Raw genomic sequence first — 24,446 nt, forward strand, 5'->3', positions numbered from 1 at the left:
CTTGAGATGTAGGTCAGGGCTTCGGGTGAAAAAACCTTGTATGCGTTGAGTATCTCAGTTGGTGGGTCAATAACTTGTTCCGCCTGAAATAAATTCTGAAAAAAAGAGATTAGTTCCTTAGCAATTGCTTCCTCGTTGGTTGAGACCTGGCCGGAGTTGAGACGTAATTGGTGTATTCTGTTTTTCTGCCTCCTAGTAGACATTGCCAGGTGGAATGTCTTCGTATTACGGTCGTCATTATGGGCCCACTTTGTTTTGGATCTCTGTTCGGCCTTAGATCTTTGCACTTCCTCCAAATACATTATCTCTTCCTGAAGTTGACTCTCCGAATTGAGTGAGTGTTCAGTGGGTATAAGTGCTTAAATATCTGCAAGACGTTTCCTTAAAATCGTTAGTCTATTTTTTATAACACCAAAGGCACGTTTGCTCCATAAATACAGGGAGTCTTTCACCGAGGAAATTTTTTCTAGAAATGACTCCGAACTGGTAGCCCAATAATCGTTAAAAGTCTCCTTATAGTCTCTATGTTTGGTCCAAAACATCTCAAAATTCGAGATGGTACGAACTACATTCCCTTGAACTGCCAATTTTAGAAGGATAGGTGCATGGTCACTATTGTACCTAGGCAAGTGAAAGACTCCAGCTTCCGGGAATCTTAATAGCCAGGACGCATCACAAAGGGCCCGGTCCAACCTCTCTCTAGTCAAATGATGTAAGGCTTTGCAGTTGGTCCAAGTATAGGCTGGACCATTAAAACCCAGGTCCAGCAAATTCGCCTCACTGATGAAATTCTGAAAACTAGACAAGAAAGGGATATTTGAGGAACCTCCCCACTTATCAGAGCATGAACTCATGGCGTTTAAGTCCCCGATACAGCAGTAGGGGTTAGTTACATTAGTAATCTTCAAACGGAGGTTAGACCAAAACTCATGTCTATCCTCCACTCTAGGGGGCCCATAAACACAAAACAGATCCCATGGATCGGGCTGGGTCAGGGAGGAGACCGTAACGTGGATCAAATTAACAGACGTGAAATTAACTTGAATATCAATCTCATCAGACCAATGCAATAGTAGTCCACCACTTCTACCGGTGGCGGGGATAGCTACATAATTACTTAAATTAGACTTAAAAAAACAGGGAAAAACAACATAATTTGAAATTTTAGTTTCGGAGAGAAAAACTAGCTGTGGTTTTGTCGCTCCTAGGAACTGAGATAAAGTTTCTTTTGTCGGGGCGTTCCCTAAACCCCGACAATTCCAAGCAAAGAGCTTCATGCCCCCTCCGGCATTTGGGTTGCCGGTACCCGTTCTTCTTGCTCTAAAGAAAGTTGTCGTGCTGATCTTTTATAATGCTTTCTTGATCGTTCTGCCTGCTGTCCTTCTAGCGAGATCGGTTGTATGTGTGGGTCCGGAATGACAGCGTAATGATGAACATGTTGATCTGTCTCAGGAGTATTTGACCGGTCTCCTCCAACGTTGACCGAGGTTATCCCTTCCGCTGTTTGAACTTTGCTCCTTTTAACCTGTGACAAACTAGCTAGTAGATCACCAAAATTAGTTCGAACATTAGGTCTGGGTTCAGAAGACTGAGGTCCCTCATTGGGGTTTTCTTTTCCTGTAGTCTCATTTGAGTCAATGGAAAGACGTTCCAGACCTAGGGATCCTAACTCTCGGCCGAGATTTCTCACATTGAAAGGCACTTTAAAGGTGTCTTTATATTTAGGTTCCATGGCCTTCATAACTAGTTGAGTTTGGTCGAAAGATAGCCTCTGCTTAAGAAGATCACCAAAGGCTAACATAGTTGGACAGAACTTGATGGTGTGTCCAAGATAACCACAAGATTGGCAGAATCTAGGAAGTTTTTCAACCCTTATCTCAATAGCAATTAATTTGAAGTTAGAGATTTTCAAATACACGATTTGAGGGAACGGTTTGTTCAAAGAAAACTCTATTTTAGCACGTCCAAATAAACTCCATTTTGCGGCTTCTTCTGGAGTAGTTTGTCTGTAATTCCCTAACGCTGCAGCACATCTGTTCACCGTTTCGCAGTTTAGAAGTCCAAGAGGGATACCATGAAACTGAGTCCAAAAGCATGCTGTGTCGAACTTGAGATCTCCTGGCGGGCAATCACTGCGACATGTTTGTAAAACCATTAGTTCCTCCTGGATGACCCAAGGGGAACTTTCCAAAGCAAGATCAAGTTCGGTAGCCGTGATGAATCGAATAATAAACGTATTTTCCTTTACTTCTGTTATCACGAATTTATTAGGACCATGGATAACCCGGGCTAATCGCATCATAGCCTGTCCGATCTCTACTTGTTTGGTACTCTGAATCTATACTACTCCTGTCTTGATTATTTCAGAGTCCAAATTAGTATTATTCGACAGTTCGACCGTCGCCGGTGGGTTTTCAATGGTTGTGAGCGCTTCAAACTGTTGTAAGAACTGTGCATTTGATTCGTCCATCGTAACTAGAGAGGGAAGCAGTAAAGATAGAAGGAAGGAATACGACTAAGTGAGACTAAATCTCGAGAATGAAAATCTCCTGAAGAGAAATAAGCTGTTCTTTTTGCTAATATAAGGAAATAATGGGGGAAACCGAGTGGGTACGTGGTTTGAACTGCATGAAACTGCCAAGGAAGTGGTGAAAACCGCTAAAACGGTGGGGAGCCTAACTAACTCGCCACCAAAAGTGGAGGTTCCGTCAAGCCTATCTCATTTCTCCGCCCGGGAGCAAAAAAGGGAGTAATCATCCTTTATCAGCAGTTGGAACCTTATCAAATACATTCATCAACGTTCGGTGCCTCGATAATTGTTCTCCGAAAAACTAACCCAAGTAGTTAACTACCTCTGCCTTGGTTAAAGCTGAGGCGTTCCACTTGCCTTTTAGTCCCAATTGACGTCACAATCCTGATAGGGGTACCACCTCCCTTTACCGCATGTATGACCTTCCCATAAATGGGAAAGAGCAAAATCGTAATTTCAACAAAGAAGAATTGTCCATATTACCCTTTCATCTAAAGTAGGAAATTACCAATTTCTTTTGTTGAAGGGAGGAAATTACAATTTTAGAATCAAATTCGTATAGTTTGTAAACCGCCAAATCTGACGGCTTAAAATAGAATTTACTTGCATTACTCATATAGTGAAATAAAAACCCTAGTTTCTGTGCGACTCAGAGTTTTTATAGTTTTTCCATTCTTTCTTTGGGTTCATACTCGATCGATCGATTAGTAGAATGTCGGTGAAAGTTGAAGGTCCGGCGATCGGAATAGATCTCGGAACGACTTATTCTTGTGTTGGAGTTTGGCAAAACGATCGTGTTGAAATCATAACTAATGATCAAGGAAATAGAATTACTCCATCTTATGTCGCTTTCACTGATTCCGAGCGTTTGATCGGAGAAGCTGCTAAGAATCAGGTTGCAATGAACCCGATCAACACTGTTTATGGTAATGTTTTATCTTCCTTTGATCTTCTATTTTCAGATTTTATCTTCTTGTCTTATAATAATGTTATATATATGATGATTTCTATGGTTTAGAATGTCTTCTGGTCGTTCATCTCCTTTGGTTTCTATGTAATGCGTTTACAAATAAAAAAAGCACAAGTATTTTTGCTTTAGTAAAGTATACAATCATTAATATTTTATTTAGCAAAATAGTTAAAAATATAAAAGTCAAAGGATACGTTTACTTATCGGAGATGCTGGAGTTACAAAGGATTTTGACAAAAGAAAATTCCCAGCTGGTGTGGCGGTTGTGATATTCATCTCTCAACGACTTAGATTTGGTCAAAGTTTCAAACCACAACTGCCACATCAACTGGGAACTATCTTTTGTCAAAATCTTTTGTAACTTTAGCATTTCCCTACTTATTATTATTCTTTAATAGAGGTCTCTTGATTTTTTTGTATTTGAATATATAATTTACTATCTTTCAAAAGTTTATTTAGCCTAAGTGGTGTTGTGGTGGTCTGGGTGATATAAGTGGTAGTGTTGTTGGAGCCTTAAAGATACCGTGTTGGAGACGTGGTGGCAGTGGAGGTACAGTAGGGGTGGTGGTTGTGGTAAAGGTTCGATAGTAGTGGACGTGTGATGGCGGTGGTGGTTGTGGTAAAGGTTCGATGGTGGTGGACGTATAATGATTAATGACGGTGGTGGTGGAAGTGCAATGGTGGTGCTGGAGGTGCAATGGTCGTGTTGGAGGTGCAATGGTGGTGGTGGAGTGGAGTTTGTATTTTGGTAGAGCGGTGATACACATACACAAATATTTGGCTTAATAAAATTCCTTAATTTGTTGACATAATTTAATTTCAAAGTTAAAAACTAAAATTGTAAGTTTAAAAGAAGGTCAAATTTTAACTTAATCATTTACATAGTTTAACAAAAAAAAGTGGTAGTGTTGTTGGAGCCTTGGAGATATGGTGTTGGAGACATGGTGGCAGTGGAGGTACAATAGGGGTGGTGGTTGTGATAAAGGTTCGATAGTAGTGGACGTATGATGGCGGTGGTGGTTGTGTCAAAGGTTCGATGGTGGTGGATGTATGATGGCAGTGGTGGTGGAAGTGCAATGGTGGCGCTGGAGGTGCAACGGTGGTGTTGGAGTAGAGTTTGTATTTTGGTAGAGCGGTGATACACAAACAAATGTTTGGCTTAATAAAATTCCTTAATTTCAAAGTCAAAACTAAACATGTAAGCTTAAAAGAAAGTCAAATTTAAACTTATTAGAATCTTTGACGTAGTTTAACAACAAAAAAAAAAAAGAATATTTGACGTTGTCAAACTAACATTTTTACTTTTATGTATAAATAGATTTAAAATTACTTATTATTGTGTTACCTAACGACGCCTTACACAGTATTAGTTCTTCCTTGATGTCCGATCTGAAATTTGACTGGTGGTTCCAAATCTTACTTGATTTCCGGAGTCTGATTTGATGTTTAAAATTTGGAGTCTGAAATCTGACCCGGAGTCCGAAGTCTGACTTGAGTTCTGAAAATCTGACTTGACTAAGTATGAATATCTGTTTTAGGTTTTCGTAGCTATCAAGCTCTCTGTTCGGTTAAATTAAAGTAGATCTTGAAAAAATAATTGCAGATGCGAAGCGTTTGATTGGAAGGAGATTTAGTGATGCCATAGTTCAGGCTGATGTCAAGCACTGGCCTTTTAAGGTAGTTCCTGGACATGGTGATAAACCCATGATTGTTGCAACCTACAAAGGCGAAGAAAAGAAATTATTCCCCGAAGAAATCTCTTCAATGGTTTTGAGTAAGATGCATCAAATTGCTGAAGATTACCTCGGATCAACCATCAAGGACGCAGTTGTTACAGTCCCTGCTTACTTCAACGATTCTCAACGTCAAGCTACTAAAGATGCAGGACTCATTGCAGGTCTAAACGTTATCCGTATTATCAATGAACCGACCGCCGCGGCCATTGCTTATGGTCTTGACAAGAAAGCAACGAGTGTCGGTCAAAAAACCGTATTGATTTTCGATCTTGGTGGTGGTACTTTCGATGTTTCTCTTCTCACAATTGAAGAAGGTATTTTTGAAGTTAAAGCCACAGCTGGGGATACTCATCTTGGTGGTGAAGATTTCGATAACAGAATGCTTAATCACTTTGTTGAAGAATTCAACAGGAAGAACAAGAAAGACATGAGTGGAAATCCTAGAGCTTTACAAAGACTAAAAACTTGTTGTGAACGGGCGAAGAGAACTCTCTCGTCTACTACAGTAACAAGTATAGAAATTGAATCTTTATTCGAAGGTATCGACTTCTACTCAAAGATTACCCGTGCGAAATTCGAACAACTTAACATGGATTTGTTTAGAAAATGTATAGAACATGTTGACAAATGTTTAAGAGATGCTAAAATGGATAAGAGTAGTGTCGATGATGTCGTTCTTGTTGGTGGATCTACCAGAATTCCTGAAGTTCAACATTTATTGAAAGATTTCTTCAATGGGAAAGAACTCAGTAAAAATATCAATCCGGACGAGGCTGTTGCTTATGGTGCTGCTGTTCAAGCCGCGATCTTGAGGGGTGAGGGCAACGAGAAGATTCAAGATCTAGTGCTCCTCGATGTCACTCCTCTGTCCCTAGGGATAGAATTGAAAGGCGATCTCATGTCTGTATTAATCCCAAGAAACACAACTATCCCCACCAGGATAGAGAGCGTCTTTTTCACTTCCATCGACAACCAAACTTGTGTGCCCATCACAGTTTACCAAGGCGAGAGAACAAGATCCCTAGACAACTATTTATTGGGCCAATTTATGCTTTCTGGCCTTCCTCCAGCTCCTCGAGGCGTATGCAATTTCACAGTCTGTTTTGATATGGATTCAAATGGTATCTTGAATGTTTCCGCAGAAGACAAAACAACAGGACGGAAGAATGGGATCACTATTACTAACGAAAAAGGAAGATTATCCACGGAAGAGATAGAGAAGATGGTTGAAGAAGCTGAAAAGTATAAATTAGAAGACGAACAACATAAGAAGAAAGCTGAATCGTATTATGCTCTTGAGAAGTATGTTTATGGGCTTAAGAGTACAATTCGTGATGATTACCTTGCAAAAAAGATTGGACGAAAAGATAAGAGAAAGATTGAAGATGCTGTTGACGAAGCTATTAAATGGTTGGATAGGAATAAGTTAGCGGAAGCTGATGAATTCGACGATAAGATGAAGGAGTTGGAAAGTGTTTGTTGTCCCATTATTGTTAAGATGTATCAGGGAGGTGCTCAGGTAGGTGTTGACGATATCTTCTTCGCTGGTGGTGGTGATGGTTGAGGAAGTCGATTAAAACAAGTCTGGCGGGATTAACGTGATTTTTCTTTTTTGTTGAAAGAGTATTTAATTTGATTAGTATCTAATTTTCTTTCCCATTCATAGAAAAGCCTATTTATATTGATATGTTATTAAGAGATTAAGCAGGTGTTAGCTGAAAGCAGGTGTAGACCAAAAAATTTCAGTGGGCCTGAAGGGATGTTTGTCCCAAGACTAACAATAACTTGGGCTTTCATTTAAATTGGGCTTGTCCAGCCCATTAACGATTGAAAGTCCTAATAATATACTAGTACAAAAGCATCTTCGTTTTCTTTCCTCTTTGGTTTTCCCAAGACCTAACATACTGTTGTACCTTCATTTTTAATTCTTATTCTAACCTACTACAGTAAAAAGTTCTATAAGGGTTACAAATACTCCGACTACAATCCGAGGAGCATATTTACGGGAAAATTAATAGGGCAGACGACTACCTTTCAAAACTGAAGCCCGCCTCCAAGATTACATTCATGTTACCAATAGCTCTACTGGATGAGTTGAACAATATTGTAAAAGACGACAAAAGGGGTGTAATTGGAGTCCGACAGACTAGAGTTTCATTTATTGTTTTATCAATTTTTCGCTTATTTGACTTTTTGATTGTTTTTCATTCTAGTTATTCTTTGCAAGAGTCGGACTTATTAACCTGCTGACAATTTAAAAAAAAAAAAAAACAACTGAGTCGAGCTATCAAACCTAACCCAACTTGACTCGCACCAAATATCAGTTTCAATGTAGGTTCCACTGGCCGTAACAAGAGGGCAAAGAAACATAAGATTTGTCGGGTAAAGATTTCTCGATTACTATAAATTCATATTTCCCTCTTCACAATTACACCATAAACCCTAACTAGAATCACACTGTCTCTCTCTCTCTCTCAACTCCATTTCAACTTTTTCTCTCAAATTCTCTTTTCTCTTTAGAAATGGCTCGTATTGATGGAGGTGCTTTAGCATTGATCTTCATTATTGGTGTTGTGTTGTTCACAGTAAGTGTAGTAACAACACAACCTGAAATTGCACCATCACCGTCAATGGATGCAGGAGCAGGAACTTCTGTTTAAGTTTCTGGAGCATTTATAGGGTCTTCTATCTTCCTATTTCTCGTTGCTTTTCTCATGCAGTAGTTGATAATCTGAGAATGATACCATTTCTCTCTATTATTTTAGTACTACTCCCTCCGTTTCATATTAAGAGTCCCACTTTGAAACTCCAACTTTTTTCATATATTTTGTTCTTCCATTTATACCCTTATTTATTATAGAAAAAAAGTTTAAAATTCAAGAGAGTCTCATTTTCTCACCTCACTAAACATTAAAGTGTTTTTATTGCAAAAAAAATTCCAACAAATTATAGTTGACTCAAGGTAAGGATATTGTGGGAAAGTAGATAGATTTTATATGATAAAAAAAGAAGTGGGACTCTTAATATGAGACAGAGGGAGTATTACATATCTAATATGGATTTGTTTGGTATTTTGGGTCCGTGTAGTGGGTCAGTGGCCCTAATCTAATATAGAGATCATGAGAATTTGATTACCATATAGTATGAGGAAAGGAAGAGATGATTAGTGTGATTTGATTTGATGTATTATTACTAGATATGAAGATTTCAAGGGGTTAAATAAATAATATTTGTTGTAAACATTGCAAAATTTATTTGGTGTTGAATTGTCTAAACCCAAATCAAGTTGAATTAGCACTTTTAAACATAGTAATCGGAAAATAGAATCAATAGTTGAATCTCGCTAATTGGATCGATACCCACAAGGGGAAATGAAGATTTATTGGTATAGATCAGTCCTCTAACCTATGGAGATGATGACTAATGAAAAAGAATTGCAGATACAAATTTCAAAACCTCCACTAAACTTTTATTAGGATATGTGTTTCTGTGAGAAAAAAGAGAGTTTTATACAACATTATGCACCAAACGTTTAATACTACGGAGACGAGTAGTTAATGAATATATATATATATATATATCTATTATATATAACACAATGGTGTTTTTTGAGGTGAGCCGTAGATTTATGTCATGGATATTCACGTCCGTCCGATATTCATCAAGAATTATCTAATCTAACGATTAAAATTGAATTTTAAACCCACTAAATCAGAGCCTCCTTAATTCTCTCCCACTTTTTTGATAACCAACCACAAAAAACCACGTTTTTATCTCACTGCTAAAAAATAACCACTCACCCACTATTCTCTCCCTCCCACTTTTTCAGAAAATTAGTTACAAACCACCCCACTAAATTCTTTTCCTCCCCACTTCCTACTTATTTTCACACGAAATTATGCCGTGACGGAGGCACGGGCTATACCCTAGTATATATATACATTTGATCTACTTAAACAATGAGGAAGAACAAAACACTAATCTAAAGAATTTAGACAAAAAACATATTGATACCCTCACATTTAATCAATCAATGACAATCATACTCTAATGAAATCCGTAGAATAGGTTACTTTATAACAATCTGGATAGGTGTACCACCTCCCATTACCGCATGTATGACCTTCCGATAAATGGGAAAGAGCAAAATGGTAATTTCAGCAAAGAGGAATTGTCCATATTACCCTTTCATCTAAAGTTGGAAATTACTCGCCAATTTAGAATCAAATTCGTATATTTGTAAACCGCCAAATCTGAAATTGTAAAAAACCCTAGTTTCTCTGCAACTCAAAGGTTTTCGATTCTTTCTTTTGGTTCATACTCGATCGATCGATCGATTAGTAGAATGTCGGTGAAAGTTGAAGGTACGGCGATCGGAATAGATCTCGGCACAACTTATTCTTGTGTGGGAGTTTGGCAAAACGATCGTGTTGAAATCATAGCTAATGATCAAGGAAATAGAACTACTCCATCTTACGTCGCTTTTACTGATTCGGAGCGTTTGATCGGAGAAGCTGCTAAGAATCAAGTTTCCATGAACCCAATCAACACTGTTTATGGTAAAAAAAAATTATCTTCAATTTTTTAATTGACTATAACATGTGTCTTTTATAATAATGTTGTGTATGATGATTTCTAGGGTTTATATTCCAACATATCTGTCTAGAAGATCTTCGCTTTTAGTCTTGTAGGACTCCACTAGTTCGCTTTTAGTTTTGGTCTGACACAAAAAAAAAAAAATGTACAGTGATGGAGTCGTGGCTGAAGTAAAAAATGTACTTTTGTGTTGCTAATTAAACAACACAAAAGTTTGAAGTCTGCAATCTGAATCAGAGTCCCGAAGTTGGACTGAGAGTTTAGAATCTGGCTCAAACTTTGGAGTCTGATTCAGAGTTCAAAATCTGACTCGAGGTCTCTCAATGCTGTATTGAGTAAGAATTTGAGTTCTTGAACAAGAAATATTTGTTTGGATCTGACTTGTGATGTGTGGCTAAGTATGAAAGGTTTTTTGGGTTGATTTTGGGTCCAATGTACTTAAACTCAGACTAAGAAATAGCACCAACTTAGATTGACTTTATATATGTATACAGAAAATTGGCCTTGTTAGGATAATATTTGTTAGATTTTTTTTTTGTTTTCAGCTATCAAGATCTCTATTCAGTAAAACTAACCTACATCTTGAAAAAAAAAATTGCAGATGCGAAGCGTTTGATTGGAAGGAGATTTAGTGATGCCATAGTTCAGGCTGATGTCAATCACTGGCCTTTCAAGGTAGTTTCTGGACGTGGTGATAAACCCATGATTGTTGTCAACTACAAAGGCGAAGAAAAACAATTCTTCCCCGAAGATATCTCTGCAATGGTTTTGATTAAGATGCGTGAAATCGCTGAAGATTACCTCGGATCGACCATTAAGGATGCCGTCGTTACAGTCCCTGCTTACTTCAACGATTCTCAACGTCAAGCTACTAAAGATGCAGGACTCGTTGCCGGTCTAAACGTTATGCGTATTATCAATGAGCCGACCGCCGCTGCCATTGCTTATGGCCTTGACAAGAAAACAACGAGTGCTGGTGCACAAAACGTATTGATTTTCGATCTCGGTGGTGGTACTTTCGATGTATCACTTCTCACAATCGACGAAGGTATTTTTGAAGTTAAAGCCACATCCGGGGATACTCATCTTGGTGGTGAAGATTTTGATAACAGAATGCTTAATCACTTTGTTGAAGAGTTCAAGAGGAAGAACAAGAAAGACATTAGTGGAAACCCTAGAGCTTTACGAAGATTAAGAACTTGTTGTGAACGAGCGAAAAGAACTCTCTCATCTACTGCAGTAACAACAATAGAAGTCGATTCGTTATTCAAAGGTATCGACTTTTACTCAACGATTACTCGCTCTAAATTCGAACAACTTAACATGGATTTGTTTAGAAAATGTATAGAACCAGTTGACCAGTGTTTAAGAGATGCTAAAATGGATAAGAGTAGTGTCGATGATGTCGTTCTTGTTGGTGGATCTACCCGTATTCCTGAAGTTCAACATTTGTTGAAAGATTTCTTCAATGGGAAAGAACTCAGTAAAAATATTAATCCGGACGAAGCTGTTGCTTATGGTGCTGCAGTTCAAGCCGCGATCTTGAAGGGTGAGGGTAACGAGAAGATTCAAGATCTACTGCTCCTCGATGTCACTCCTCTGTCCCTAGGGATAGAAGTGAAAGGCGATCTCATGTTTGTATTAATCCCAAGAAACACCGCCATTCCCACCAGGGTAGAACATATCTTTAAAACACACTTAGACAACCAAACCAGTATGTCAATCAAAGTTTACCAAGGCGAAAGAACAAGATCCCTGGATAACAACTTATTGGGCCAATACGTGGTTTGTGGCATTCCTCCAGCTCCTCGAGGCGTATCAACAGTCACAGTCTGTTTTGATATTGATGCAAATGGTATCTTGACTGCTTCCGTCGGAGTCAAAATAACAGGAAAGAAGAACAAGATCACTATTAATAATGATAAACTAAGCTTATCGAAGGAAGAGATAGAGAAGATGGTTATAGAAGCTGAAAAGTATAAATTAGAAGACGAACAATTTAAGAAGAAAGCTGAATCGTATAATGCTCTTGAGAAGTATGTTTATGGGCTTAAGAGTACAATTAGTGATGAGTACCTTGCAAAAAAGATTGGACGAAAAGATAAGAGAAAGATTCAAGATGCTGTTGATAAAGCTATTAAATGGTTGGATAGGAATAAGTTAGCTCAAGCTGATGGATTCGACGATAAGATGAAGGAGTTGGAAAGTATTTGTTGTCCCATTATTGTTAAGATGTATCAGGGAGGTGATTCTGATATGGGTGGAGGAGCCAGGTAGGTGTTGATGATATCTTCTTGTGGTGGTGGTGGTGGGGGCGGTCGTTGAGGAAGTCGATTAAAACAAGTGGTATTTAACGTGATCAGTACTTAATCTTGCTCATTCATGGAAAAGCCTATTTATGCTGAAGACTATGAATATGAATTGATATTTTTACATTCTATGTTTGGTTGTAAACAATCTCAAATGGGTCGACGTGACACGGATTGTGATGCTTAAAACTAAGGCGAAATTTGAGTGAGCTATTGGAATGTTATTATAACAACGTAAGGTAAAATTATCATTTATACTCTTACATAATTGTAGCATAGAGTATATATGTCATTTAGCAACGTAAGACTAAAAATGTTAATGTGGCAATATAAGATCTAAAATCTATATAATAAAACAGAAGGAAAAACGATGTCTGGGACAAACATCTTTTTTCAATAAAGGATATTGTTTAGAATTCCTTCTCAAAATTTAAAATATAGTCCTAGAAATAAAGTTACCTATTTAAAAAATAATAATCCTTTTCTTCTTAGAAATAAACATTTTAATTTAAGGAAAAAAGAAGCAAAATATATTTCAAGGGTTAAAAAAAAGAAATTAAAATCTCCCTCTATCAATAAAATAATAACTAATTTAAGAGAAAATAAACAAAAAAGTACTCCTCTAGTATTATTGATACAAGTGTTATACCCTAGTATTATTTTGAAAAGATAGGGGCATAATTCTATCATACCCTGGTGGGAGGAAAGAGAAAAGGCCTTTTTTTCATCTCTCGTATTTTAAAATTCCTAAATATATGATTATTATTTTAGTCGAAATTAGTCGTCAACCAAATAACTGAATTAGGTATTCCAAGTATCTAGTGATCAGTGGCGGACCTATAAATTTTACATTGTGGGCGCACTTTTAGTTATAATAAAAAAATTAACTTATCCAAAAATCTATATTTAATGTTCAAGCGAGTGCTTCTTATATCTTATAACTACGCCGCCGACCAACTCGACTAGTTGCTATGTTGTGAGGATCATCCACTACAGTTTCAATATAAAAAATTTATCTTATGCCAATTCGAATTTTATAAAAAATTAAATATAATGTGTCAATTTTATTTTAAAAGAAAGAGAACTTTTTATGTCTTGAAAAATGATCACCACAACTTATGTTTGTAAAAAAATAAAAAGACACGGTAGACGGAATTTAGAAAAAAAATAGTTAAAATATAACAAGATATGTACAATTAAACTTATATAACTATATAAGTAATGTTTACATTTTGTTCCGAAAGAAAGAGAACCATTTATGTCTTGAATAATTATCACCGCATCTTATCTTTGAAAAAATGTATAAAAGAAAAAGAGAGACAAAAGATGGAATCTAGAAAAAAATAGTCAAAACTTATACATAAATGAAATTAAAAACAAGACTTAATAATATATTGAAAATTGACTCTAACAAGTTTAATGGGAGTCATCATCGAATAGATATAGAAAAAAAAACCTTACGGAATAACCGATTTATAAATAGGAGTTGAAAGGAAAAAGTAAAAGGACTAAACAATATTTGATAACAAAAGAAAGGGCATAATCGAATATGACCAAAGAAACTTAATGAAAATGAAAGGAATAACCTAAAAAATGAAGATGATGGGGCTCGAACACGGGTTGTACGCACGGACATCTCTATCTCAGCCCATTCCACCCGAACCTTGTCGCATGTCATTTAATGGTCTTTGATAGGTCCCTACGTGGGTCCGCCCCTGCCTGTGATCTAGTTTTTCCGGCGTAGGGAGGGATCCCTACGTCAGGATTTCCTCTTTGTTTGTATATTATTTTTTAGATCTAATATTATCTATGTTGGAGTAGAACAGAGAGACAGGGATGGTGGTATGGGTAACGTTTTCGCCATCATCAATCTCCGTAATATTAAAATGATTTTTCTCAACTTCAAGATGATGGATCCATCATAACAATTTCTTGATCACCAACTTCTTGATCACTATGGTTGAGTGGTGATCTTGATGCAACCGACATGCATCTCTACTTGGTTCAATCTTTTTCATTAGTATAATAACGTTCACAACCTTTAGGGTCTCTTTCGTGATCTTTAGGATCTTTAATTTGTGACCTTTAGGGTCTTTTTATTTTATCTTTGCAGTACTCATTTTCCTTCATGTTGTTTTTACTTTGTAAGTTTAACGTTGTTATTTACTTTACTAATTCCATGTTGTACTCAAATGAGTCAAAAACTATCAAAATCATGTAATGTGTTAGATTATGAATGAATTTTTGGTTTATCTCAAAAGAAAAGAATTAGGTATTCCAGGAAAAAAAAGAAAAAAAAGAAATAACGAATAAATCAAATGAGATAACTCTTATTTCTATGAAATATATTATATGAAAGATTTTTTATGAAATTCTTTTATTTCCATGAAATTATTTGTTTATATCAATTCTTATACCTCGGGAGGGGCAAAAGTCAAACAGAATAATCACCATCATCACGTAACTAAAGATTTCTAGTCATACCGTTGTTACCTTCATATTTTTTTTTTCAATTCTTCTAACCTAATACAATAACAATTTCTATAAGGGTTAGAAACACATCGGCTACAATTCGAAGAGTTCTCCGTAAAGCATATCTGCCGAGGAGTTAATGTGGCAGCTGACTACTTTCAAAAAATGAAGCCCGCCTCTGAGATTGTATCCATGTTACCAAAAGTACTACAGGATGAGTTGAACAATATTATAAAAGACGACAAAAGGGGTGTAATCAGAGTCCCAATTGACGTCACTAATAATAAAAGATGATTCTGTCACTAATTATAACAATCCTGATATAAGTGTATACCACCTCCCTTTACCGCATGTTATGTATGACCTTCCCATAAATAGGAAAGAGCAAAATGGTAATTTCAACAAAGACGAATTGTCCATATTACCCTTTCATCTAAAGTTGGAAATTACTCACCAATTTAGAATCAAATTCGTATATTTGTAAACCGCCAAATCTGAAATTGTAAAAAAACCCTAGTTTCTCTGCAACTCAAAGGTTTTCGTTTCTTTCTTTTGGTTCATACTTGTCCGATTAGTAGAATGTCGGTGAAAGTTGAAGGTCCGGCGATCGGAATAGATCTCGGCACAACTTATTCTTGTGTGGGAGTTTGGCAAAACGATCGTGTTGAAATCATAGCTAATGATCAAGGAAACAGAACCACTCCATCTTACGTCGCTTTTACAGATTCCGAGCGTTTGATCGGAGAAGCTGCTAAGAATCAAGTTGCCATGAACCCAATCAACACTGTTTACGGTAAACTTTTATCTTCCTTTTTGATTTCTAGGGTTTATCTTGCTCACTTCCATCGTTTTTACGGACATATCTGTCTAGAAGATCTTCTTTTTTTAGTCTCCTCACTACTTTTATTTTAATGAAGTATCAAGTATATAATAAGAACAACTCACAAAATAACTATAAATAATATAAATTAAAGAGATAAATGAATTTATCTAAGGTTTTTGTGATGACTGTTGTGACAAAAGTGACGGTGATAGTAATGGAGCCGTGGCAGTGGTTAAGATGTGGGTAAAGGAATAATGATGATGGTTGAGCTGTGGTGGTGGTACTGGTGGTAGTGGAGGAAGTACTATCGTAGAACGGAGGGAGAGAAAAACAAAGGTTAGGTCTATAAAATTAGTTAATATATTGAAGTAACTTATAACCTACTAAGTTAATTAAAAAATATCGACGTTTGGGAAACTACCTTTATACTCTTCTCTACGTAAGTTATTTATTTTTGTGTTGCTAAACGACATCATATGCAGTATTAGTTTTCTTCCAACTTAAAAATTTGACTGTAAGTTCGAAATCTGAAATCTTTCTTGGAGTCTAAAATCTGACTCGGAGCCCGAAGTTGGACTGTAAGTTTAGAATCTGGCTCGGACTTCAGAGTCTGACTCAGAGTTCAAAATCTGACTCGAGGTCAGAAAGCTATCTTGAGTAAGAATATAAGATTTTTGAGTTATTGAACAAATTTTCAAAATGTTTGTTTGGATCTGACTTGTGATGTCTCTATAAGTATGAAATGTTTGTCAGATTTTTTTCAGCTATAAAGATCTCTATTCAGTAAAACTAACCTACATCTTGAAAAAAATTTGCAGATGCGAAGCGTTTGATTGGAAGGAGATTTAGTGATGCCATAATTCAGGCTGATGTCAATCACTGGCCTTTCAAGGTAGTTTCTGGACGTGGTGATAAACCCATGATTGCTGTCAACTACAAAGGCGAAGAAAAACAATTCTTCCCCGAAGATATCTCTGCAATGGTTTTGATTAAGATGCGTGAAATCGCTGAAGATTACCTCGGATCGACCATTAAGGATGCCGTCGTTACAGTCCCTGCTTACTTCAACGATTCTCAACGTCAAGCTACTAAAGATGCAGGACTCATTGCCGGTCTAAACGTTATGCGTATTATCAATGAGCCGACCGCCGCTGCCATTGCTTATGGCCTTGACAAGAAAACAACGAGTGCCGGTGCACAAAACATATTGATTTTCGATCTCGGTGGTGGTACTTTCGATGTATCACTTCTCACAATCGACGAAGGTATTTTTGAAGTTAAAGCCACATCCGGGGATACTCATCTTGGTGGTGAAGATTTTGATAACAGAATGCTTAATCACTTTGTTGAAGAGTTCAAGAGGAAGAACAAGAAAGACATTAGTGGAAACCCTAGAGCTTTACGAAGATTAAGAACTTGTTGTGAACGAGCGAAAAGAACTCTCTCATCTACTGCAGTAACAACAATAGAAGTCGATTCTTTATTCGAAGGTATCGACTTTTACTCAAAGATTACTCGCTCTAAATTCGAACAACTTAACATGGATTTGTTTAGAAAATGTATAGAACCAGTTGAACAGTGTTTAAGAGATGCTAAAATGGATAAGAGTAGTGTCGATGATGTCGTTCTTGTTGGTGGATCTACCCGAATTCCTGAAGTTCAAAATTTGTTGAAAGATTTCTTCAACGGGAAAGAACTCAGTAAAAATATTAATCCGGACGAAGCTGTTGCTTATGGTGCTGCTGTTCAAGCCGCGATCTTGAGGGGTGAGGGTAACGAGAAGATTCAAGATCTACTGCTCCTCGATGTCACTCCTTTGTCCCTAGGGGTAGAAGTGAAAGGCGATCTCATGAATGTAATGATCCCAAGAAACACAGCCATTCCCACCACGATAGAACAACTCCTTGAGACAACGGTAGACAACCAAACCAGTATGTCAATCAAAGTTTACCAAGGCGAAAGAACAAGATCCCTGGATAACAACTTATTGGGCCAATTTGTGGTATATGGCCTTCCTCCAGCTCCTCGAGGCGTATCAACAGTCGCAGTCTGTTTTGATATTGATGCAAATGGTATCTTGACTGCTTCCGCCGGAGTCACAATAACAGGACAGAAGAAAAAGATCACTATTAATAATGATAAACTAAGCTTATCCAAGGAAGAGGTAGAGGAGATGGTGAAAGAAGCTGAAAAGTATAGATTAGAAGACGAACAACATAAGAAGAAAGCCGAATCGTATAATGCTCTTGAGAAGTATGTTTATGGGCTTAAGAGTACGATTCGTGATGAGTACCTTGCCAAAAAGATTGGGCGAAAAGATAAGAGAAAGATTGAAGATGCTGTTGATAATGCGATTAAATGGTTGGATAGGAATCAGTTAGCTGAAGCTGATGAATTCGACGATAAGCTGAAGGAGTTGGAAAGCATTTGTTGTCCCATTATTGTTAAGATGTATCAGTGAGGTGATTCTGATATGGGTGGAGGAGCCAGGTAGGTGTTGATGATATTCTTCTTCTGGTGGTGGTGGTCGTGGTGGTGTTGGTTGAGGAAGTGGACAAGTCGCACGGAATTAGTTTTAAATGTGATTAGTATTTAATATGTTTTGCCCATCCATAGAAAGACCTGTTTATGTTGAAAACTATGAATTTTTCAGTTGATAGTTTTACATTCTATGTTTTGTTGTAAACAATCTCACATTGGTGGTGAGACGAATTGCGGTGCTACTCAAGTTAAACTCCCTTTCTTGATGAGCCTGTTCAAAACCGTGAGGCCTATAAGTGTCAAACCTCACAGTAATGTGGTCTTTTAAAGCCGTGAGGCCCAGAAGATTGGTCCTAATTATTAGTTATCACGTTATCATAACGATTACCTCGTAATGTGTCCACCACGCTTTGGTGTAGTGGTAGGACATCCCTCTTAAGCCTATGAGGTCTGGGACCGAGTCTCGGTGAATAAATCCCATGTAATTTGAGCACTCAATAAAGTAGATGTTGTCGTGCTTTAGGCTCTTTGTTGACGGGCTTTAGGCCTTTTTAATTATTGGTTTAACGTAGACGGTTATGGTGCTTATCACATCTTAATGTTGTATCAATGCCTTGTACCGAGTAACGTAGATCGTAGTCGATTTCTTAAAAAAAACGAATACTGTAATGTGGGTTGGAAGAATGTGTCGTGAACAATCCGACATTGGTAGTGCGAAAGATTATAGTGCTCTTCTTAAGAGGTTAAGCATCTTTCTCTGGTTGGACGTTTGGTTAAAGCGGTAGTGGACCGAAAATTTTGAGTGACCTATTGTGTTCAAGGGATGATTTCCCAAGACTAACAATAACTTGGGCTTTCAGTTAAATTGGGCTTATCCAGCCCAGGCAATTAATGAGTGAAAGTACTAATAAATAAATAGTACAAAAGCATCGTCGACTCTGTTTTCTTTCCTCTGTATATTGGGGAGGAAGTTGTTTTTAGCCAGAATTGCATCAGAAAAGGAGAGGGAGAGAGAGAGAGATAAGTGCGGGAGTTTCTTCTTCTTCGTCGTCTTCCTTTAGTCCATAATTCAATACTGTATCTTGTTAGGGTGGGCTTCTATTTTTTATTCTTCTGCTTGTAACCTTCTGATTTGGACTACTACTTCGGTTACTATTACTCCACTATAACCAAAATCCCATCTCTCTCTCTCTCTTTTCTTTTCTCTCTCTAACAGTAATAAGAAGGGTAGGGAATTTCAGATCCTAGAATTTAATTCAGGAAGCGCATTTAAGTTATTGGATTGGGAAGAGGAGTAAACTCGCCGTCATTTAAGACTCCTCCTCACCTCGGAGTGGTGAAAGATTTCTCATTAATTCTCTCTCTCTCTCTCTACACTCTGCAAAAGAGTGTTTACTACCCAACCCATTTCTTCTCTCTATCTCTCTAGAAATACCACCGACCCCAAGCGGCAAAGACTACTGGAAGAAGGTAAGAGAGATAAAGAGACACTGAGGGTTTCTTCTATTTCAAGTTTTTGAGCTACCCACTTTCTAAATACTACTATCTCACTAATAAGTAGGGAAAAGTATTACCAGATCTGGGTTAACAAATTTTTCTTTCAAATTTCAGTTTCCTTTCGTTTTCTCTCAAATTCTCTCCATTTGATTATTTTTGTGTCTCATAATTTATTACTGTCCATTTTATTTTCCAGATCTATACAACTTGGAAGTGAATTATTTATTAAAAATGCTGGATCATAAACAAGCTGAAGAATCAATTATTACTAGACATGAAAATGAAACAGAGCATGAAAGATCAATAGAAGAAGAAGAAGAAGAAAACCAATCAGTATTCAATATCAAAAGCTTTCTTTGGCATGGAGGATCTGTTTATGATGCTTGGTTCAGTTGTGCTTCAAATCAAGTAACTACTTATTCGATTCCCCATTCCCATTAATAAAAACTCTTCAATTCTACTTGAAAAATTCATCTAATATATAATTAACAAAACAAGAATCATAATGTACTCTGTTTTTGTTTGTTTTTTCATAGGTAGCTCAAGTTCTCTTAACACTCCCATACTCTTTCTCTCAATTGGGTATGCTTTCAGGCATAATATTTCAAGTCTTTTATGGGATCATGGGTAGTTGGACTGCTTATCTCATAAGTGTTCTTTATATCGAGTATCGAAGTCGAAAACAGAAAGAAAATTTCAATTTCAAGAACCATGTTATTCAGGTACTAAACAAAAATTGTTTTCTTGACGGACAACGAGTGGAGATGACCTAGATATTATTAGTATATTTCTTTTCTTCTGTCACGTGGGACTATTCTTATACTTATCTGTTTACAGTGGTTTGAAGTCCTAGATGGGTTGCTGGGTCCCTATTGGAAGGCAGTGGGATTAGCTTTTAACTGCACTTTTCTCCTCTTTGGTTCTGTTATCCAACTTATAGCTTGTGCTAGGTAATTACTACTAATAACTCTTTTTCTCTCTAATTAACTCTTTGATGAATCAAAATTTGAGATCATTTGATGAATGAATGAATGAAATTTTGTTGTGTGGAAATGATTAACAGTAACATTTATTACATAAATGATCGATTGGATAAGAGAACGTGGACATATATATTTGGAGCTTGTTGTGCAACAACTGTGTTTATACCTTCATTTCACAACTACCGGATTTGGTCTTTTCTTGGTCTTGGGATGACTACTTATACTGCTTGGTATATGACCATTGCTGCTCTTGTTCATGGCCAGGTTAAGCTTCAATCTTTTCTTCTTCTTTTGGGTTCATTAATCAGGGTTTTCAAATCATGGGTCGAATTCTAATTCTTTTGGAAGTGATGGGTGTTTCTTGAAATTTTATATAGGTAGATGGGGTTCAACACACTGCTCCAACAAAGCTTGTTCTCTATTTCACGGGCGCCACTAATATTCTCTACACTTTTGGTGGTCACGCCGTCACCGTGTAAGTACTGTTTTTTTTTTTTTTGAATTGTTCAGCGTGTGTCTCGAACCCTTGACCACTAGGTGGAAGATTATACCTCTTACAACTCCAACCAAAAGTTGTTGGCCCGTGTAAGTACTGTGACTGGCATTTAAATTTAAACGAGTCAAACTCAAACAATTTGGATACATTAACTCGAGAAAAGAAAACTCGAATTTTCTATATCAATTTTCTTAGTCTAACTTGAATTGTTGTTGACTCAGCTTTGTGACTCTCAAAGTGAAATTGAATGGCGAGCGTTGATTTTATTGTAGATTTTGATTTGGAAAAAGCTAATGGGTATTTATGTTGTTTAGGGAAATTATGCATGCTATGTGGAAGCCTCAAAAGTTCAAGTACATATATCTAATAGCTACTTTGTACGTATTCACACTAACGCTCCCGTCAGCTTCAGTCGTTTATTGGGCTTTTGGTGACGAACTACTTAACCATTCCAACGCTTTCTCTCTCCTCCCCAAGAACGGTTGGCGTGACACTGCAGTTATCTTAATGCTTATCCATCAGGTTCGCTTTATCCCCCATTGTTGACGTTGGACTTAATCTATGCCCCCAATCTTTTTGTGGTCAATATGTCTAACACGGAACTTTGATATATTTTTATACAGTTTATCACGTTTGGGTTTGCGTGTACGCCGTTGTATTTTGTGTGGGAGAAGGTAATAGGAATGCACGATACAAAGAGTACGTGTCTGAGGGGACTCGTGCGGCTTCCCGTAGTGATACCGATATGGTTCTTAGCTATTATTTTTCCATTCTTTGGGCCCATCAATTCAGCTGTGGGGGCACTTCTTGTAAGCTTCACAGTCTATATCATACCTGCCCTTGCTCATATGCTAACTTATAGAAAGGCTTCTGCTCGTCAGGTAAATCTCTCTATCTTTCCAAACACCACTGGGCACTGGGTGGCCCCCAGCCCACCGCTACTGTTTTTGTTCAGTCACTGCCAATTTTGCTATAGCTGTCCTTCATTAAATAAAAAGATAGAGAAATCAATGGATGTACTTAATTTGAGGAGATTCATTAATTGACTAAACCAATGGTGGGTAGGATCTACTGTTTGTTGGTATTTCCCCATCCATCACATTTATGGGACCCATACTCCTTATTTCAAAGAGAAACCCCTACTAAGTTAAGACGAGTCAGACACAAATAAATATTTGTGTGAATCAGACATAAAGAAACCGATAAACTTTTCTATTATGTGGTTTAACTAGAATCAACTTAGTGTGACCTATTTAAGTAGGTTTAACTAGAATCAACTTAGTGTGACCTACTTAAGTCGTAAAAAAATGTCGCTAACTGTAAATGAACAGATCAAATAGTATTGCTAATTATCGGATACATGTGATTGCAGAATGCGGCTGAGAAGCCACCGTTTTTCATGCCTAGCTGGACAGCCGTGTATCTGGTTAATACATTTGTCGTGGTATGGGTTTTGATTGTTGGTTTTGGGTTCGGGGGATGGGCCAGCATGACTAACTTTGTTAGGCAAGTCGACACTTTCGGGTTATTCGCCAAATGCTACCAATGTAAACCACCACCATCACCACCACATGTCCCTCCACCCAAACACATTCACTAGACTCAGACCGATTACTATCTCCATCCCGATTGATCAAACAAAATTGATCCCATTCTCTTTTTTTTTTGTATTATAAGATGGTTTGTTTGGTGTTTTTGTTCATAGTTTTGTATTTAGTAGATAAATAGTATGATAATGATTCCTTATCCCATTGAATTAAATTTAGGATAACCAAATTAATGTATCTTTTATATATTGTTTATGAAATCATTTTTCTTGTGTTTTACTAATATTGTTCAATGAGATGGTAATATAATGCTGCCTGCCGTTCAGTCAATCCTTACAATCTTATTCTAATTATCATTATAATTCGTTTTTGTGCGTAATCTCAATTAATCAATAACACTCATAATTTAAATAATTTAAACAAATCTTATAGTATTGAATTTTGAAGTTAAGAGACGCTTAAATTTAAAGAAGATAAAAATCTCATCTACTTTGAATATCCTCTTGTGACACCTCTTTTCACTCTAAACGATAGAGCAGTCCATTGCGATATTTAAAAAATGACCGTTTGAAAGTGTCGTACAAAAAATCAAGAAAACTTGATAGATCAAATGAACTAATCCTTTTGGAATTAAGGATTTTCACTTTGAATCTCATTAGAGAGTGGAAGTGGAGTGTTAGAATTGTCTTAATTCACATGGGTTTTGCATTATAATGCACTTCATTGTCACATACTCACATGCCTCTCCTCCTCCTTCTCTCTCTAATCATTTATTCTTCTCATTAAGTGTTAACTTTAATTAATTTACACTTTATTTGTATTTTAATGAGACCATTGACCATATTTAAATAATGACACTTCACATGAACCATGTGTTTGAGTGTCTTCAATCTTGATGATGCTAATTTTGAGCTTGGCTTCTTCAATAGATTCAATTTCATAAGAATAAAAAATGGAATGATAGTTTCCTTGTCTTAATGCATAATTTTTGAACTACTTTGTTTATTCTTTCTTTTCTTTTATTTCAATTTCAGAGGATTTCAACAAAAAAAAAATTTCAGAGGAATTATTAAGATTCATTTGGTCAATAGTGTGAACTTAATGATTAAATTGGACCAAGTAGAGAAACTTCAAAAGTTTCACCAACCCACAGAAGTAGTTAATCTCCTACTAACATTTGTTTGGTTTATAAGTTTGAAGTTGTTAGAAAAATTGACAATGAATACTGGTTATAGTTGTTATTTTGTTTTCAAAGTGGAAAGGTTTATATTTTGTCAAAATTTTGTTCTTTTTCTTAGTATAGTGATAAACAAATTAACAAAATATAATAAGGAAAGGCATTAGCTAATTGATGTAACATTTCTTTTATTCATTTTCTGAATCTTACTCAAACCGAATCAAATGAACCTAAAATCAACATGAATTTACCACTCAGGTGGGCCAAATATTGCAAATCACACCGTGATATACTATCATGAAATCTAGTTTGATTCAATTGAGATGTCGAATTAGATTTCAAATTTCACTTAGAAAAAGAGAATAGTTAACTCTCTCTCCTTATTTCTTAACCATCCAACTTTGTTTTCATGTGGGGATATACCAATAAATCACACCCTTATTTCTAATAAAGATTTTATCTAATAATAATGGCAAAGATTAGCCTGATTAGGTTTAAGGAAGAAAAAGTTAGTGGAAAGGAGTTAGATGTAGAAGAGACAAAAGAATGGAAAGTGAGAAAAAACCTCCATTTTCTCATTATAGTTCCTTGTGTTTTGACCAATTTATATTTGATTTAGTTGGCAACTTGGCATGCACCTATTTTCTCTTCAAAAATAGTAGTATATAATTAACTTTTTCTAGAGAATTTTGACTAACATGGATACTCCAATTGCCTTAATTAGTTGCTAATTAAGGGCTTTAATTATATAATAATTGAACCAAATATTCTAATTTTTGAAGATCTTTCTTTAAAGATCTTCTGCTTAATTTTACTATCAAAGTCTTTC

At 36.5% G+C, this 24,446-nt stretch overlaps 4 protein-coding genes across 5 annotated transcripts; all 4 read left to right on the plus strand.

The window, feature by feature from the left end:
- The first annotated feature begins 3,146 nt into the window (after positions 1–3,146).
- Positions 3,147–6,895, plus strand: LOC147546656 (heat shock cognate 70 kDa protein-like). The gene is made up of 2 exons (XM_086673562.1): positions 3,147–3,456; positions 5,104–6,895. Exons 1-2 carry the CDS (start codon positions 3,243–3,245, stop codon positions 6,798–6,800), a joined length of 1,911 nt encoding a protein of 636 aa, XP_086529688.1. The 5' UTR covers positions 3,147–3,242; the 3' UTR covers positions 6,801–6,895.
- A 2,572-nt stretch (positions 6,896–9,467) lies between these two features.
- LOC147546657 (heat shock 70 kDa protein 4-like) lies at positions 9,468–12,409 on the plus strand. The gene is made up of 2 exons (XM_086673563.1): positions 9,468–9,795; positions 10,434–12,409. Exons 1-2 carry the CDS (start codon positions 9,582–9,584, stop codon positions 12,107–12,109), a joined length of 1,890 nt encoding a protein of 629 aa, XP_086529689.1. The 5' UTR covers positions 9,468–9,581; the 3' UTR covers positions 12,110–12,409.
- A 2,684-nt stretch (positions 12,410–15,093) lies between these two features.
- LOC147546658 (heat shock 70 kDa protein 4-like) lies at positions 15,094–18,105 on the plus strand. The gene is made up of 2 exons (XM_086634945.1): positions 15,094–15,406; positions 16,255–18,105. The coding sequence occupies exons 1-2, from the start codon at positions 15,193–15,195 to the stop codon at positions 17,895–17,897; spliced, it is 1,857 nt and encodes a 618-aa protein (XP_086491071.1). The 5' UTR covers positions 15,094–15,192; the 3' UTR covers positions 17,898–18,105.
- A 652-nt stretch (positions 18,106–18,757) lies between these two features.
- LOC147546659 (auxin transporter-like protein 4) lies at positions 18,758–22,719 on the plus strand. 2 transcript variants are annotated; one of them, XM_086634946.1, is made up of 9 exons: positions 18,758–19,387; positions 19,611–19,822; positions 19,951–20,136; positions 20,252–20,364; positions 20,478–20,661; positions 20,775–20,872; positions 21,208–21,415; positions 21,517–21,774; positions 22,266–22,719. In XM_086634946.1, exons 2-9 carry the CDS (start codon positions 19,646–19,648, stop codon positions 22,491–22,493), a joined length of 1,452 nt encoding a protein of 483 aa, XP_086491072.1. In that variant the 5' UTR covers positions 18,758–19,387; positions 19,611–19,645; the 3' UTR covers positions 22,494–22,719. The 2 variants fall into 2 exon arrangements, 1 of the variants encoding a protein (XP_086491072.1); XR_015223462.1 differs by having other exon boundaries at positions 18,858–19,387; positions 21,517–22,115; positions 22,155–22,719.
- The last annotated feature ends 1,727 nt before the right edge of the window (positions 22,720–24,446 follow it).

Source organism: Eschscholzia californica, unplaced genomic scaffold (assembly GCF_041429995.1).
Source record: "Eschscholzia californica isolate CP2 unplaced genomic scaffold, dmEscCali1.0.p SCAF_4, whole genome shotgun sequence".
NCBI classification, from domain to species: Eukaryota; Viridiplantae; Streptophyta; class Magnoliopsida; order Ranunculales; family Papaveraceae; genus Eschscholzia; species Eschscholzia californica.

What these genes read in the sequence shown, in the direction of transcription:
- LOC147546657 (XM_086673563.1), top strand. Translation starts at nt 9,582, where the DNA reads ATGTCGGTGAAAGTTGAAGGTACGGCGATCGGAATAGATCTCGGCACA. An exon ending in CCCAATCAACACTGTTTATG is followed by an intron (nt 9,796 to 10,433) that starts GTAAAAAAAAAT and finishes AAAAAATTGCAG; the next exon opens with ATGCGAAGCGTTTGATTGGA.
- LOC147546656 (XM_086673562.1), top strand. Translation starts at nt 3,243, where the DNA reads ATGTCGGTGAAAGTTGAAGGTCCGGCGATCGGAATAGATCTCGGAACG. An exon ending in CCCGATCAACACTGTTTATG is followed by an intron (nt 3,457 to 5,103) that starts GTAATGTTTTAT and finishes AAATAATTGCAG; the next exon opens with ATGCGAAGCGTTTGATTGGA.
- LOC147546658 (XM_086634945.1), top strand. Translation starts at nt 15,193, where the DNA reads ATGTCGGTGAAAGTTGAAGGTCCGGCGATCGGAATAGATCTCGGCACA. An exon ending in CCCAATCAACACTGTTTACG is followed by an intron (nt 15,407 to 16,254) that starts GTAAACTTTTAT and finishes AAAAATTTGCAG; the next exon opens with ATGCGAAGCGTTTGATTGGA.
- LOC147546659 (XM_086634946.1), top strand. Translation starts at nt 19,646, where the DNA reads ATGCTGGATCATAAACAAGCTGAAGAATCAATTATTACTAGACATGAA. An exon ending in CAACTTATAGCTTGTGCTAG is followed by an intron (nt 20,365 to 20,477) that starts GTAATTACTACT and finishes AATGATTAACAG; the next exon opens with TAACATTTATTACATAAATG. An exon ending in GGTGGTCACGCCGTCACCGT is followed by an intron (nt 20,873 to 21,207) that starts GTAAGTACTGTT and finishes TATGTTGTTTAG; the next exon opens with GGAAATTATGCATGCTATGT.